Source organism: Mytilus trossulus, chromosome 12 (assembly GCF_036588685.1).
Source record: "Mytilus trossulus isolate FHL-02 chromosome 12, PNRI_Mtr1.1.1.hap1, whole genome shotgun sequence".
Lineage (NCBI taxonomy): Eukaryota > Metazoa > Mollusca > Bivalvia > Mytilida > Mytilidae > Mytilus > Mytilus trossulus.
In genome coordinates, this window is record NC_086384.1 from 541,881 (window position 1) to 556,473 (window position 14,593).

Sequence of the window (14,593 nt, forward strand, 5' to 3'; positions counted from 1 at the left end):
TACTAAGATTTGTTTACAATCATTTCTGCAGTTAATTCCGTTGTTATATTATCATGTAATATTCATCACTTGAGCTTTTTTATTGGTGGCCTTCATCTGTTGTCTGCTCTTTGATTGGGTGGTTGTCTCTATGACATATACCCCATTTTCATTCTCAATTTCATGTTTAGAGTTTCCTATAATTAACCTATGAATGAAGCATTAAAATTATAAATAGTTGTTTAAGTGCTTAATAATGTAGACTGTGAGCCCATGTAGGCTATCAGGATTTGTCACCAAACTTACTGACTCAATTTAGATGGTAGTTTAATGTAAATGAGATTTGACATCCTACTGTTAAGAAGATTAGGTATAAGTGCAAATGAGACAACTCTGCATCCAAGTCATAATTTATAAATGTAAACCATTATAGGTCAAATTACAGTCTTCAACACAGAGCCTTGGCTCACACCAACAGCAAGATGTAAAGAGCTCCAAAAAATTACTAATGGAAAACCATTGAAATGGAAAACCGACGAGAAACGAAACATTTATCAACAAACAACAACCACTGAACATCAGGTTTCTGACTTAATAATAATCCATATTATACATCAGATATGAACTTTGACATTTTTTTTTCAGCTGCCAAAAGTTCAGCCAACCACTGTCCACTTTGTCACCAGAATGTTTCATCTGGTGAAGACGGCTGGAAAAACCATCTGATGGGCAAAGATGGCTGCAAACAGAATCCTCGACGTCTCCTTTCACTAAATAAAAATCCATCAACAGGTAATTACACATTCATACACACATACAGTTAACTCTCTTGGTCTCGAACTCGGTTGACTCGAAATTTCGGATGAGTCGAAGTTTTCACGTGGTCCCGAGCTTTGTTCCATATAAATGTATGTAATTCGACTCCTGATGAGTCGAAATTGGATGTGTCGAAATTTCGGTTGAGTCGAACTAAATTTACGATCCCAAGGTTAACAAAAGCATTCAAAATTCATTATTTATCTCGAACTAATACACATATGTCAAAACATGACCACCTGCATTTAAATGGATTGAAGAGTTAATCTGACAATACACGTGTAATTAAATTTCCAGTCACTGACCACTGTATTGATTTATGACATGCTGTTTCCACGAGTGTTTACCTAAGATTATCTGTTATAGAATTTTTATAAATAATTAGTGATACATTGTTAATGTTCATGAAAAGTATTTAAAATGTTTACAAAACAATTAATTGTGATTTACACTAATGAGCTTGGGTGTGTATAAAGTAAGGATTATGACTTCCGTTGATGATCACCAAAAAATTACTCAATCAGCGTCTTTAATCTTGTTGCATTTTCTTTTATTAAAAGAAAGATCGAGATAAAACAAAATGAAGAGGAATTTAAATTTTTTAAAGTCTTTTGTACCCGAGAATAAACAATTTTGTCAACTTTAAACGACCTGAATAACGAAACTATCGATTGGAAATTACTCTCTCGGATAAAAGCCATAGGAAACAATTGTAACTGAAACAATTGAATAAGTAAAACAATGTTATTATAATAAGGAAAGACCATGACAGACAAATACATCGATCTGATACCAGAATATTGATCCCCTTCCCATATTCAACCTGATTTATTTTAGCTTTACCATGGTAAGCAAGAGTTGTGTCCCTTGTTCAGTCAAACTTCCGGTTTTCATTTGAGTCGAACTATGTGTATCTCGAAATATTTTTCCGGTCCGGCTGACTTCGAGATAACGAGAGTCGACTGTATATTACATTTACAATTAGGGCTACGATAATTTCATTCATTTCCATTACACAAATCCAATTTATTGGTTCATTATATCTACTTTTTTTGGTTCCCTAAATCATTTAAAATTGGTTAACTATCTCTACTTTTTCTTTAAAAGTGCCAGATTCCATTTAAGTTATTCCTAGAATAACTAGTTAATTGATTCCTGTGCTAAACAAAGTAAAGTTTCTTCTTCTTTAATTTGCTAAATTTTGATGTTTTAAAATCACAAGCTATAAAGTTTTATTTATTTTAAAGACATCATGTTTATTTATATGCATTATAAAAGCTCTTATTAACCTTCAAAAACCTGAATATTTCCTCTGGATTTCATTTTAAAGTACATTTAGTACCTTTAAACATGAAAAAGATTCAGATTTAGATTTTAAATATAAACTTTTAAAGATAACTGTGTATTTAATATTTCAGGTGGTACATCAAAGAACAAACCAAAAGCCACAGGAAAGAACAAGAAGACTCCAAGATAACTTTTTAAGACTAGACAATTTATAGTGCTATATTTTATAGGAGATATTATTATGATATATAGTTAGACTATATAACACTATTGTACAACAGTGATCACATGACCCAATCTTTAGTAGGAACAATTTTCTTGGTCTCTATTTGCAATTAAATTCTTAGACAGGGAAATATCTCAGATTATGATTTATGAGAGACCAGTAGCTCTGAGTCATACATCTAGTTTAGACTCATAGAAATGGCCCAGGAATTTAGATCTGGCTTTGAGTGGAATATCTTGGTCTAGTTCACAGATCTGGGTTTAAATCTTAGTTTAGTTTCTGAGATGAGATTTCTGATCAGGTTCTTGCACTGGTGTCATCCACTCTGGTTTGTACCTCAGTCACCAATATATGCCTGTGATGGTCAGGTTCTTGCACTGAAATTAGCCAGTCTGGTTTGTACCTCAGTCACCAATATATGCCTGTGATGGTCAGGTTCTTGCACTGAAATTAGCCAGTCTGGTTTGTACCTCAGTCACCAATATATGCCTGTGATGGTCAGGTTCTTGCACTGAAATTAGCCAGTCTGGTTTGTACCTCAGTCACCAATATATGCCTGTGATGGTCAGGTTCTTGCACTGAAATTAGCCAGTCTGGTTTGTACCTCAGTCACCAATATATGCCTGTGATGGTCAGATTTTAGAACAAGACATGTTTTCATACCAGTCGGAATCCAAAACAACAGTGACATACACACATTGCCCCGTTCCTGCACATTGAACCTTGAACGACTTTGGTCTTGTTTCTATGCCACCTGTTATAATGCATCTATGTAAACTATCAGCTCTCCTAACATTCTTGATAAATCTAAGTTCTGCCATTAAGCTTCATACAGGAAGATGTTTTATCTGTGGTATATATGATATATATGATACAGTACTGTGTATTGTTGACCTTCATATGACTTTGTGTCTTCTGATTGCTGTCCCATTGATTTACCACTCTCCTCCTGTTCTTGGTACATCCTAAATTTATCCCTTAAATAAGCATTGGGACCTCTTCAGCAACTATATAACTTACAAAATTTGTTCTTATTGTTTAAATATAAGATTTTCCAAATACTATTTTACTGAAGAAGTGATTTAAACGGTCCACTGTTTTAATTCTTCTATTTACATTATATTTGTTTTATGAGGAAGTAAATTACATTAATGTATTTTTAATCAGACTGTTTTCTAGGTATACAGTTCCTTACTCTGCACTTCTTTAAAGTCCATTCATAGTTAAGTTTTCTTTGGTTGTTATTTTTTTTGGGGGGGAGGTTAAAGGAATGGTAAAATGTTCAACCACTCAATATAAAACATGAAATGTAAAAGAAAAAGATTTAAAAAACTCAAAACCTTCAACTTTTGACCTTTTCAACATGATTTCATCTTCAAAACATTACTTATGTGACATTTGTAATATTTTCTTTCAAAACAGTTAAACTTATCTTGCAATTACAAATGGTTGAAGTATGATAAAATGAATTGGTATATGAAGTCATAACTTGGATAATTCATAGGAATTTTTAATTTCATCTGATAACAAACTTACTACTAGGTAATTTTATTTTATTTTTATTTTTAAATTGAGTTGATTTGCTAGATTAAGTTACTGTAAATTCAGAAATTATTGCGTGCATTTATTATTGCGATTTTGTCATTTTTGACTTAAATGCGATTTTAATTTTTACGATTTTGAGAAAAATCCTGTTTAATCCATATAACATGTTTCAAAATGCGAGTTTAAATTATTGCGTTTACAACTCTGTCGCAATTCTCGCAATAATAAAAACCTCGCATTAATTTCTGAATTTACAGTAACAAGATATTACAAGGTAACATAGGTTATTTATGGAAAAATTATGGTTTTTTTAATACAATATATTCATGAAGACCCATACAACAAAAGGTGTTAAATTACAGTTGTTATGAACTATGAAATGTTGATATTTTATGCAGTTGATGATGTTTTTGTATGTGTATTACTATGTTAAGGAACTCCATATTTATATCTGAAATATAATACAATAGTTTATAAGAGTTTTATAAAGAAGACTTGCCCTCCAAGATGAATTCCTCTGGTGCCAATAGATGTATTGTTAAGATTTATTTATGTATAATTATTGAGTAACATATTATAAAATAAAGAATCTCTTTCATATCAAATTATGACTTAGTTTTAATACCTCTTACACACTTGTTCCTTTGGAACTATATAAGTCATCTTGCAAAGATGGGTGTTATAGAAAATTAATTCATTCAGGCATCATGCAAATATAGACCTGAAGAAAAACTACCATCATTAAAATGTTGCAAGATTGGCCGTATAAAAATTTGCCATGATTCATACCTATCTCATAAAATGGATGTATAGAAATTGTCATATCAGGAATAAGATGCATGAGCCTGATGAAACAATGCTGTCATTCAGATTTCGATTTTCACCCTCCTGTTTGAAACGGTCGAGACCTCCTCCCCTTAACCATATAGTAGGAATCTGATGTACAGTAGTTGTCGTTTGTTTATGTAATATATACGTGTTTCTCGTTTCTCGTTTTGTTTTTATAGATTAGACCGTTGGTTTTCCCGTTTGAATGGTTTTACACTAGTAATTTTGGGGCCCTTTATAGCTTGTTGTTCGGTGTGAGCCAAGGCTCCGTGTTGAAGGCTGTACTTTAACCTATAATGGTTTAATTTTTAAATTGCTATTTGGATGGAGAGTTGTCTCATTGGCACTCACACCACATCTTCCTATATCTATCTTCATGTTTGTGACAATATAAAAAAATCAAATGAATTATAAGGGTGTGTCCCTTGGGTTATCCCACCCCTCCTGTTTTAGAATTTGAAAACAGTCGAGATCACCACCCCTAAACTATTATATTCATGTATGGGACAATATAACAAATCAGATGAAATATAGGGTTGTGTGTCCCTTGGGTTACCCATAACTGTTTGAAAATTTGAAACTATTTGAGATCCTCACCCCTAAACCATATATACTCCTGTATGGGACAATATAACAAATCAAATGAAATATAGGGGGAGTCTCTGTGGTCACCCCATCCCCTCTTGTTTCATAACTTGGAAACAGTCGAGATCCCCACCTCTAAACGATATATATTCATGTATGGGTCAATATAACTAATTAAATAAAATATAGGGGTCCCTTGGGCCATCCTACCCCCTCCTGTTTAAAGAACTTGGAAACTGATGAGAACCCCACCCCTTAACCATATATATTCATGTATGGGACGATATAACAAATCAAATGAAATATAGGGGAAGTCTCTGGCTTCACCCTACCCCTTCCTGTTTGAGAACTTGAAAACCCTCGAGATCCCCAACCCTAAACAATATATATATTCATGTATGGGACAATATAACAAAGCCTTACATTTACTATGGGCAGGTCGGTCAGACCTCACCTATGGTCCTTGTTGTAGTGAACATTTGTCTGATTTGTGTCTCATAACTTTTGTACTATAGAACACAAACTCAGTTTTCTTTACAGGAATACCAGTCCATTCATACTATTACATGTTCGTACTAAGTCAACACGTGCTACTTACAGTCAACTTAAACCAACGTTAACTACCAACTAGATCAACTGCAATCATTGCGAACTTGTACCACTTCAGGCTTACCATAAAAATATACATTAATAATACTTTTAGATATTTGGATGACATTTTGGCTCTCAATAATGACGACTTCAGTATGTATGCTAAAGAAATTTATCCTGTTGAACTTACTTTAAATAAAGCTAATACTAACAATGACCACTCCCTTCCCCCGATCTTGATATCTATATTACTAACGGAAAGCTTAATACTAAAATTTATGATAAAAGAGATGATTTTTCATTTCCTATCGTTAATTATCCATTTTTAGATGGTGACGTTCCCTTGTCACCATCTTACGGTGTTTATATATCTCAACTTGTACGATTCGCTCGTGTATGTAACAATATTTTAGATTTTAACGAGAGAAATTTATGTAGTACTGAAAAATTATTTCATCAGGGTTTTCAATATCACAGACTAGTCAAAACATTTATTAAATTTTATCATCGGTATAAGGACATCATTCGTAAATATAGCTCAACATGCAGACTTCTTATACGTTTAGGTATTTCACATCCGATTTTTTTATGGAAATATTCTTTATAAAGTACAAAGGTATCAGTATTCACCGCAAACACTAACAAAACCTTTAAATAGACTTATTTAGAAGGGACATAGTTACGATACTGTTGTCAGGTCATTAAAGATTGCATATTTTGGCGTTAATATATTGATTCACTTATAGGGTCATTGCATCGGAACTAAACACATTTATTCAAAAACAAGTTGTTGGCATGATACGGGTTATGTTCTTCTCAAATATGTTATGATGGTATGATACCAAACCCCTAACCGGAAGGATTGTGCCTGATATTCATACAATGAGATCATAATCTTTCCATTAGTTAAATTGAAGTCGAGATGGCATGTCAGTTAACTGCTAGTAGTCTGTTGTTATTTATGTATTAATGTCATTTTGTTTATTTCCTTTGGTTACATCTTCTGACATCAGATTCGGACTTCTCTTGAATTGAATTTTAAATGTACGTATTGTAATGCGTTTACTTTTCTACATTGGCTGGAGGTATAGGGGAGGGTTGAGATCTCATAAACATGTTTAACCCCGCCGCATTTTTGCGCCTATCATAAGTAAGGAGCCTCTGGTCTTTGTTAGTCTTGTATTATTTTAATTTTAGTTTCTTGTGTACTATTTGGAAATTAGTATGGTGTTCATTATCACAGAACTAGTATTTATTTGTTTAGGGGCCAACTGAAGGACGCCTCCGGGCAGGGAATTTCTCTTTACATTGAAGACCTGTTGGTGACCTTCTGCTGTTGTTTTTTCTATTGTCGGGTTGTTGTCTCTTTGATACATTCCCCATTTCCATTCTCAATTTTATTGATATATGCATGCCATTGAAACCTTGATAACATATAAATTATTTGCCTTAATAATTAATTCATTAGATAAACATAAATGTACAATATATGAATGTTTAGGTAGCACTCCACAGTTGGGTGTGTAGTTTCACATTTTGGCCCCTGTGGATTTTTTAAATATGAGAGCTAGTGTGCAATAAAATTCATTTTTGGATAGCTGAGTATTAAGATAGCCTTTGTATTGGGTTTATATGAACAACAAGGTTATGTAATGTATGTAATATAGGCTGTTTTCTGTATGACAGTCCGTATTTGCATGTCCATACCATACATTGGTCCGGCAAATATTGTAATGTTTTTTTCCAACTTTGTATCGCACGAACTTTGTTATTGGATTTTACGAAAAAATGAGGCGATTTTTTTATTTGATCATTAGGAAGATTTAAGAAAACAGTTTCTTAAAAGGTATCACTCAAAGGCATTGAAATTCTAGTTTGATCCAAATTTTGGGGGGATATATGACATGTTCACCCCCCTTTATGCAATATTTTATGGTAAATAAATGCTGAATGTTGCCATGGATACACATAAAAGGAATTAATTTTCACCCTTTAAACTTTGAAAATTGAATCTATGGAAGATACTGATTACATACATATGCACATGTACAACACAAACAGTTAGGTTAATGTATAAGAAATCCAGGAATAGGAGATGATACAACATTTTGGGGCTCATTTTTAATTTTATTTTCTAACTGTGCTACCTTAATGCCACACCAAAGGCGTATTTAGAGGGTTTTTCAGGGGACCGGACCCCTTTTGAGGACCAAATTTGGTTGATTATTTTGGTCATCTTAAAAAAATGTCCAATTTTGAAAAAAATATTAGAAGTTATTTATTCAAACAACCCTCTACATAAGCAAAGCAAAGCAAACAGTACTTCAAGAACACCATATTAAAATATGCAATCTCAATGATGTCATACAAGAATATCTTGAAACATTTTTTGATCGGTGCTACAATTTTTGTCGAGCCTTCGACTTTAGTCGAAAAGGCGAGACTAAGCGATCCTACATTCCGTCGGCGTCGGCGTCGTCGGCGGCGTCAACAAATATTCACTCTGTGGTTAAAGTTTTTGAAATTTTAATAACTTTCTTAAACTATACTGGATTTCTTCCAAACTTTGACAGAAGCTTGTTTATGATCATAAGATAGTATCCAGAAGTAAATTTTGTAAAAATAAAATTCCATTTTTTCCGTATTTTACTATAAATGGACTTAGTTTTCTCTGCGGGGAAACAAAACATTCACTCTGTGGTTAAAGTTTTAAGAATTTTAATAACTTTCTCAAACTATCCTGGGTTTGTACCAAACTTGGACAGAAGCTTGTTTATGATCATAAGATAATATCCAGAAGTAAAATTTTGTAAAAATAAAATTCCTTTTTTTCCGTATTTTACTTATAAATGGACTTAGTTTTTTCTGCGGGGAAACATTACATTCACTCTGTGGTTAAAGTTTTTAGAATTTTAATAACTTTCTTAAACTATCCTGGATTTGTACCAAACTTGGACAGAAGCTTGTTTATGATCATAATATAGTATCCAGAAGTAAATTTTGTAAATATTAATCCATATTTTCCATATTTAACTTTTAAATGGACTTAGTTTTTCTGCAGGGAACCATTACATTCACTCTGTGGTTAAAGTTTTTAAAATTTAAATAACTTTCTTAAACTATCCTGGGTTTGTACCAAACTTGGACATAACCTTATTTATGATCATAAGATTGTATCCAGAAGTAAAGTTTGTAAAAAGATTACTCCGTTTTTTCTGTAATTTACTTTTAAATGGACTTAGATTTTCTTTCAATCATAAAATAGTAACAAGAGGAATATTTTTATTGATTTTTTTCCTCATTGTTGTTGAGCCTGCGATTTACAGCAAAAATAGGCGAGACACTGGGTTCCGCGGAACCCTTACAAATTTTTTGTCTATCCTGTTACCATTTTCAAAAGAAATTTTGGGTTATTAAGAAGAAAATGTTAAGCTGGATTTACGTAGTCAATTAGATGGTTTTCAAGAGAATAAACTTCTATATATATTCATTCTGTAATATAATAGATTATTTGCCAATTTTCAAGGTTGTACTGAAAATTGCCTTCAACAATTGGTTTCCAAAGGTTGTAAAAATTAGCACCAGTAATGCAAGTCTAAGATAGCAAGTTATATTGTTTGGCATTTTTTCACCCTTTCAAGTAAACCCAACATCAAGTAAATCCCTCATAAGTTAGTTTACTTTTCCCTTTTGTTTCATTGGTAACAGGAACGTACCTTTCTGTTATATCACTATATAAAAGTCTATCCTGTTACCTTTTTGTCTATCCTGTTAACGCGATATCAGTATTGTACCTGCAAATGCTTATAATTGGAAGGTTAAGACGTTATAACCTTAAGATGAGTTCAAACAACGAAATATTTCATTCGTTTTTGAAGTGATTATGGTTTTCTATTGTGAATTTAGTTTCCAACACGTTATTGCACTTTTTACAAGCATTTACTATTTACATTACATTCAGTCTGCATTTAAAGTTTTAACCATTTATTAGATGCATAAACTATACCAAACTTGGACAGAAGCTTCTTACAATCAAAAGATGGTATCAACATGAATATTTCATTGATTTATTTCCTCATTTTTTGTTGACCCTGCATTTAACAGAAAGAGTAGGCGAGACACTGGGTTCCGGAGAACCCTTACGACATTTTTTTTATTTCAGTTAAAGATACACCCACTGTTATTCACAATGACATGAGTGTTTTGGACCATTGCATGTACCTCCCTCTGTATAAAATAAAGCTGTTGGAACACATTTCGCTATAATAATAGATTTAAATTCTCACATTATATTTGGAAATCTAAATTTGACACAGGAAATAAGTAAGATATTAATAGATTGATTACATTCTTCTAAAATTAAATCCACCTGTTTACAATTTATAGAAACAGGTATTTCCACATTTCAAAACGAGGATGTTTCCTTAGAAACATAAGACATATAGGTGTTTATATCTTACCACTTCATGTTGAAAAATGTAAAAGGAATTAATTTCATGTTAAAAAGGAATAACAATTTCAAATTGCCCACGAAACTGCGCGGACTTATTATAATGTGACAGAGTAGACTAGTCAATTATTTTAAAGATGTTTTATCGTAGAGAGAGTGTGCATATCATTTAAAATTTTGTGTACATTGTTATCATTTGGAAAGCAATTTTCATGGTAATGAATTCAAAATTCGACTGAACAATATACATCAAGTTATTACCACAGAAGACGAAACGATCCACTTTCGTTTTAGTTGAGAAGTTTTTGTAAACGATCCAAACGAAGTCATAACAGAGTATGTATATTATAATTTGGTGTTATTGTCGAGCCTGTGACTTTTGTCGCAGAAAGTTTGACATAGGGATAGTGACTTCATTTTTGTCGAGCCTGCAACTTTTGTTGCAGAAAGCTCGACATAGGGATAGTGATCTGGCTGCGGCGGCGTTAGCTCACTTCTCAAAAGCTTTATATTTTAGAAGCTGGAAGACATGGACGCTTCATACTTTGTATATAGATGCCTCATGTAATAAATTTCCGTCAGTCAAATGTTCAATGTCCTTGACCTCATTTTCATGGTTCAGTGACCACTTGGAAAAAAAGTTCAGATTTTTAGTTATGTTGAATTCTCTCTTATTATAAGTAATAGGATTATTATATTTGGTATGTGCGTACCTTGCAAGGTCCTCATGCCCGTCAGACAGTTTTCACTTGACCTCGACTTCATTTCATGGATCAGTGAACAAGGTTAAGTTTTGGTGGTCAAGTCCATATCTCAGATACTATAAGCAATAGGGCTAGTATATTCGGTGTATGGAAGGACTGTAAGGTGTACATGTCCAGCTGGCAGGTGTCATCTGACCTTGACCTCATTGTCATGGTTCAGTGGTTATAGTTAAGTTTTTGTGTTTTGGTCTGTTTTTCTTATACTTTATACAATAGGTCTACTACATTTGTTGTATGGAATGATTGTAAGGTGTATATGTCTAGCGGGCAGATGTCATTTGACCTTGATCTCATTTTCATGGTTTAGTGGTTATAGTTAAGTTTTTGAGTTTTGGTCTTTTTATCTAATATTATATGCCAAAGTCAACTATATTTGGTGTATGGAAATATTTTATGATCTTTATGTCAGTCCCGCACGATTTATTTGACCATGACCTTAATTTCACGGTTCATTGCACAGTTTTAAGTTTTGCGTTTTGGTCTATTTATCTTAAATCTTAAGTAATACGTCAACTATATTTAATGTGTGGAAGCATTGTTAGCTCTACATGTCATGGCATGGTTCATCTGACCTTAACCTCATATTCATGGCTCATTGGTCTTTGTTTAACTATCTTGGTTAATGTTAAGTTTATGTGACAGTTGTAATAAAGCTTTATACTTAGGACTGTCAACACAATATCAATGATTAGTAAAGAAGGCGAGACATTTCAGTGAACAAGGTTACCTTATGGTGGTCAAGTCAATATAAGTCTACTATATTTAGTGTATGGAAGGATTGTAAGGTGTACATGTCTAGCTGACAGATTTCATCTGATCCTGACCTCATTTTCATGGTTCAGTTGTAAAAGTTAAGTTTTTTGAGTGTTGGTCTATTGTTTAAATACTATATTTGGTGTTTAGATATAATTTATGATCTTTATGCCAGTCATGGATGTTTTGTTTGACCTTAACCTCATTTTCACAGTTCTGTGCTAAGTGTTAAGTATTTGTGCTTTGGTCTGTTTTTCTTAATTTATTAGCAATAGGTCAACAATATTTGTTGTAAGGAAGAATTGTTAGCTGTACATGTCTGTCTGGCATGGTTCATCTGACCTTGACCTCACTTTCATGGCTCATGGTCAATGTTTAGTTTTCTTGGTTAATGTTAGTTTATGTCACAGTTGTAATAAAACTTTATAATAAGGACTATCAACATAATATCAATGATAAGTAAAGAAGGCGAGGAATTTCAGCGCGTGCACTCTTATTTTTATCATTTGCTGAAAATTTGAAATAACATATTCACAAGAAACAAGAAAGACAAGAAAGTTTTTCAGAATGGTGTTACCATTGAACTGCTAACTTTTATCGTTTTTATTTTGACAAAATTTGCCACCATTTTTGAGTATGGAAGTGAAATAAAAAACATTTTTAATTTTTCATATTACTAACCAAAAGATATCAAACTTTAATCATTTGATTTATGATATCTCATTTCGAACTAAGAAATAGATCTTTGTTCTAACGTCATAATCAACGACATAAATTTGACGAAAAGAATCAGTCAGATATAAATATAGATTCATTATACAATCTATGTAAATTGAAATGCACCGTATGTAATTAACCTGATGGTATTTTTCAAGCTGTAAGATGGGTAGAATGCTCAATTTCTCAAAGCTAAATCATGAAAAACACTTTTTTGTGTATAAAACTGCATTTATGCATCATAAAAATGATAATAAAAAAATCAATTTCTTGATAATGGTAAAAATCTAAAATGTCTCTATCATTCCCTTAACATGTTGATATATATTTTTTATTTGAGTTATCTACCCTTTAATGATGAAATTGTTTCATACAGCTATTTGGTATTTGATAAATCAGTCTTATTAAACCATTGTGGTGACGTCAAACCATTCATTTACCGTACAGTATTCTCCTTTGTTCTACCACGAGTGATCTTAGCCGATAAAACATAGAACTATTTATACGGAAAAGGCTTTCAAAATTAATGTAGTAAAAAATCCAACAAATATACAAGCAAATAGACAAACAAGTCTGTGACCGTACTGATTCTATTTGTACCAAGTTGGTTAAAATCAAACTATTGCCCTTCAATACCATTTATTATTGGTTTTATCCGTTTATATATTTACTGTTCACAAATTTTTGAACTTTTTTTAAATACTAAGACTTGTCTAGCTCAGGCATAGATTGCCTTAGCGGTATTTGGAAAAACTTTTAGGAATTTCGGTCCTCAATGCTCTTCAACATCGTACTTTATTTGGCCTTTTTAACTGTTTTGGATTCGAGCGTCACTGATGAGTATTAAGTGAACGAAACGCGCGTCTAGCGTATACTAATTTAGTCTTGGTATCTTTGATGAGTTTATTTACAACCACTGGGTAGATGCCACTGCTGATGGAGATTTATTTCCTCGAGGGTATCACAAGCCCAGTAGTCAGCACTTTTTGTGCTGACATGAATTGTCGTTGATACTATTTGATTTATAAATTTACTGTTTACAAATTTTTGAATTTTTTGAAATACGAAAGCTTTTCTACCTCAGGCATAAATCACATCAGCTGTATTTGGTAATACTTTTAGGAATTTTGGTCCTCAATGCTCTTCTACATCGTACGTTATTTGGCCTTTTTAACTTTTTCGGATTCAAGCGTCACCGATGAGTCTTTTGTAGACGAAACGCGTGTCTGGTGTATACTAAAGCTATTTTTGGTATGGGCTTTGCTCATTGTTGAAGGCCGTACAGTGACCTATAATGTTAATGTTTGTGTCATTTTTGTCTTTAGAGGATAGTTGTCTCATTAGCAATCATACCACATCTTCTTTTTTATATTAGTCCTGGTATCTATGATGAGATAATTTACAACCACTGGGTCGATGCCACTGCTGATGGAGATTTATTTCCTCGAGGGTATCACAAGCCCAGTAGTCAGCACTTTTTGTGCTGACATGAATTGTCATTGATATTGTTATATTTATAAATTTACGGTTTACAAATTTTTGAATTTTTTGAAATACTAAGACTTTTCTACCTCAGGCATATATTACCTTAGCTGTATTTGGCAATACTTTAAGGAATTTTGGTCCTCAATGCTCTTCAACATCGTACTTTATTTGCCTTTTTAACTTTTTTGGATTCGAGCGTCACTGATGAGTCTTTGGTAGACAAAACGCGCGTCTGACATATACCTAATTTAGTCCTGGTATCTATGATTAGTTTATTGTTGCGTGTGTTTTTGCTGTATTTCTATCAAAAAGTATTTAAGCGATATTTTTAAACCTTGTCCTAAAGCAGGATATTTGGCTATCCATTAAAACAGTTTCAACCCACCATTTTTCTTCAAATGTCCTGGACCAAGTTAAGGGTATGGCAGTTGTTATCAGGTCGTTTCAATGTGTGTTTGCGTTTGTTTTTCAGTTGTTCCGTTGTTTTCCTCTTATAGCTGATGATCCCTCGGATTTTATTTGTAACCTGGATTTTGTGTTTTTCTCAATCGGTTAATGACTTTTGAA

The 14,593-nt window shown here is 32.8% G+C and overlaps 1 protein-coding gene across 3 annotated transcripts in view; it reads left to right on the top strand.

Annotated features, from left to right (window-relative positions):
• Positions 1–14,593, top strand: part of LOC134693253 (centrosomal protein of 104 kDa-like) — a 75,649-nt gene that overhangs the window by 29,072 nt on the left and 31,984 nt on the right. For all 3 annotated transcript variants that reach the window (XM_063553996.1, XM_063553997.1, XM_063553998.1), the window contains 2 exons: positions 625–771; positions 2,214–3,487. In XM_063553996.1, coding sequence (XP_063410066.1) covers positions 625–771; positions 2,214–2,272 — 206 coding nt within the window. In that variant the 3' untranslated portion in view covers positions 2,273–3,487. The remainder of the gene's footprint in view (positions 1–624; positions 772–2,213; positions 3,488–14,593) is intronic.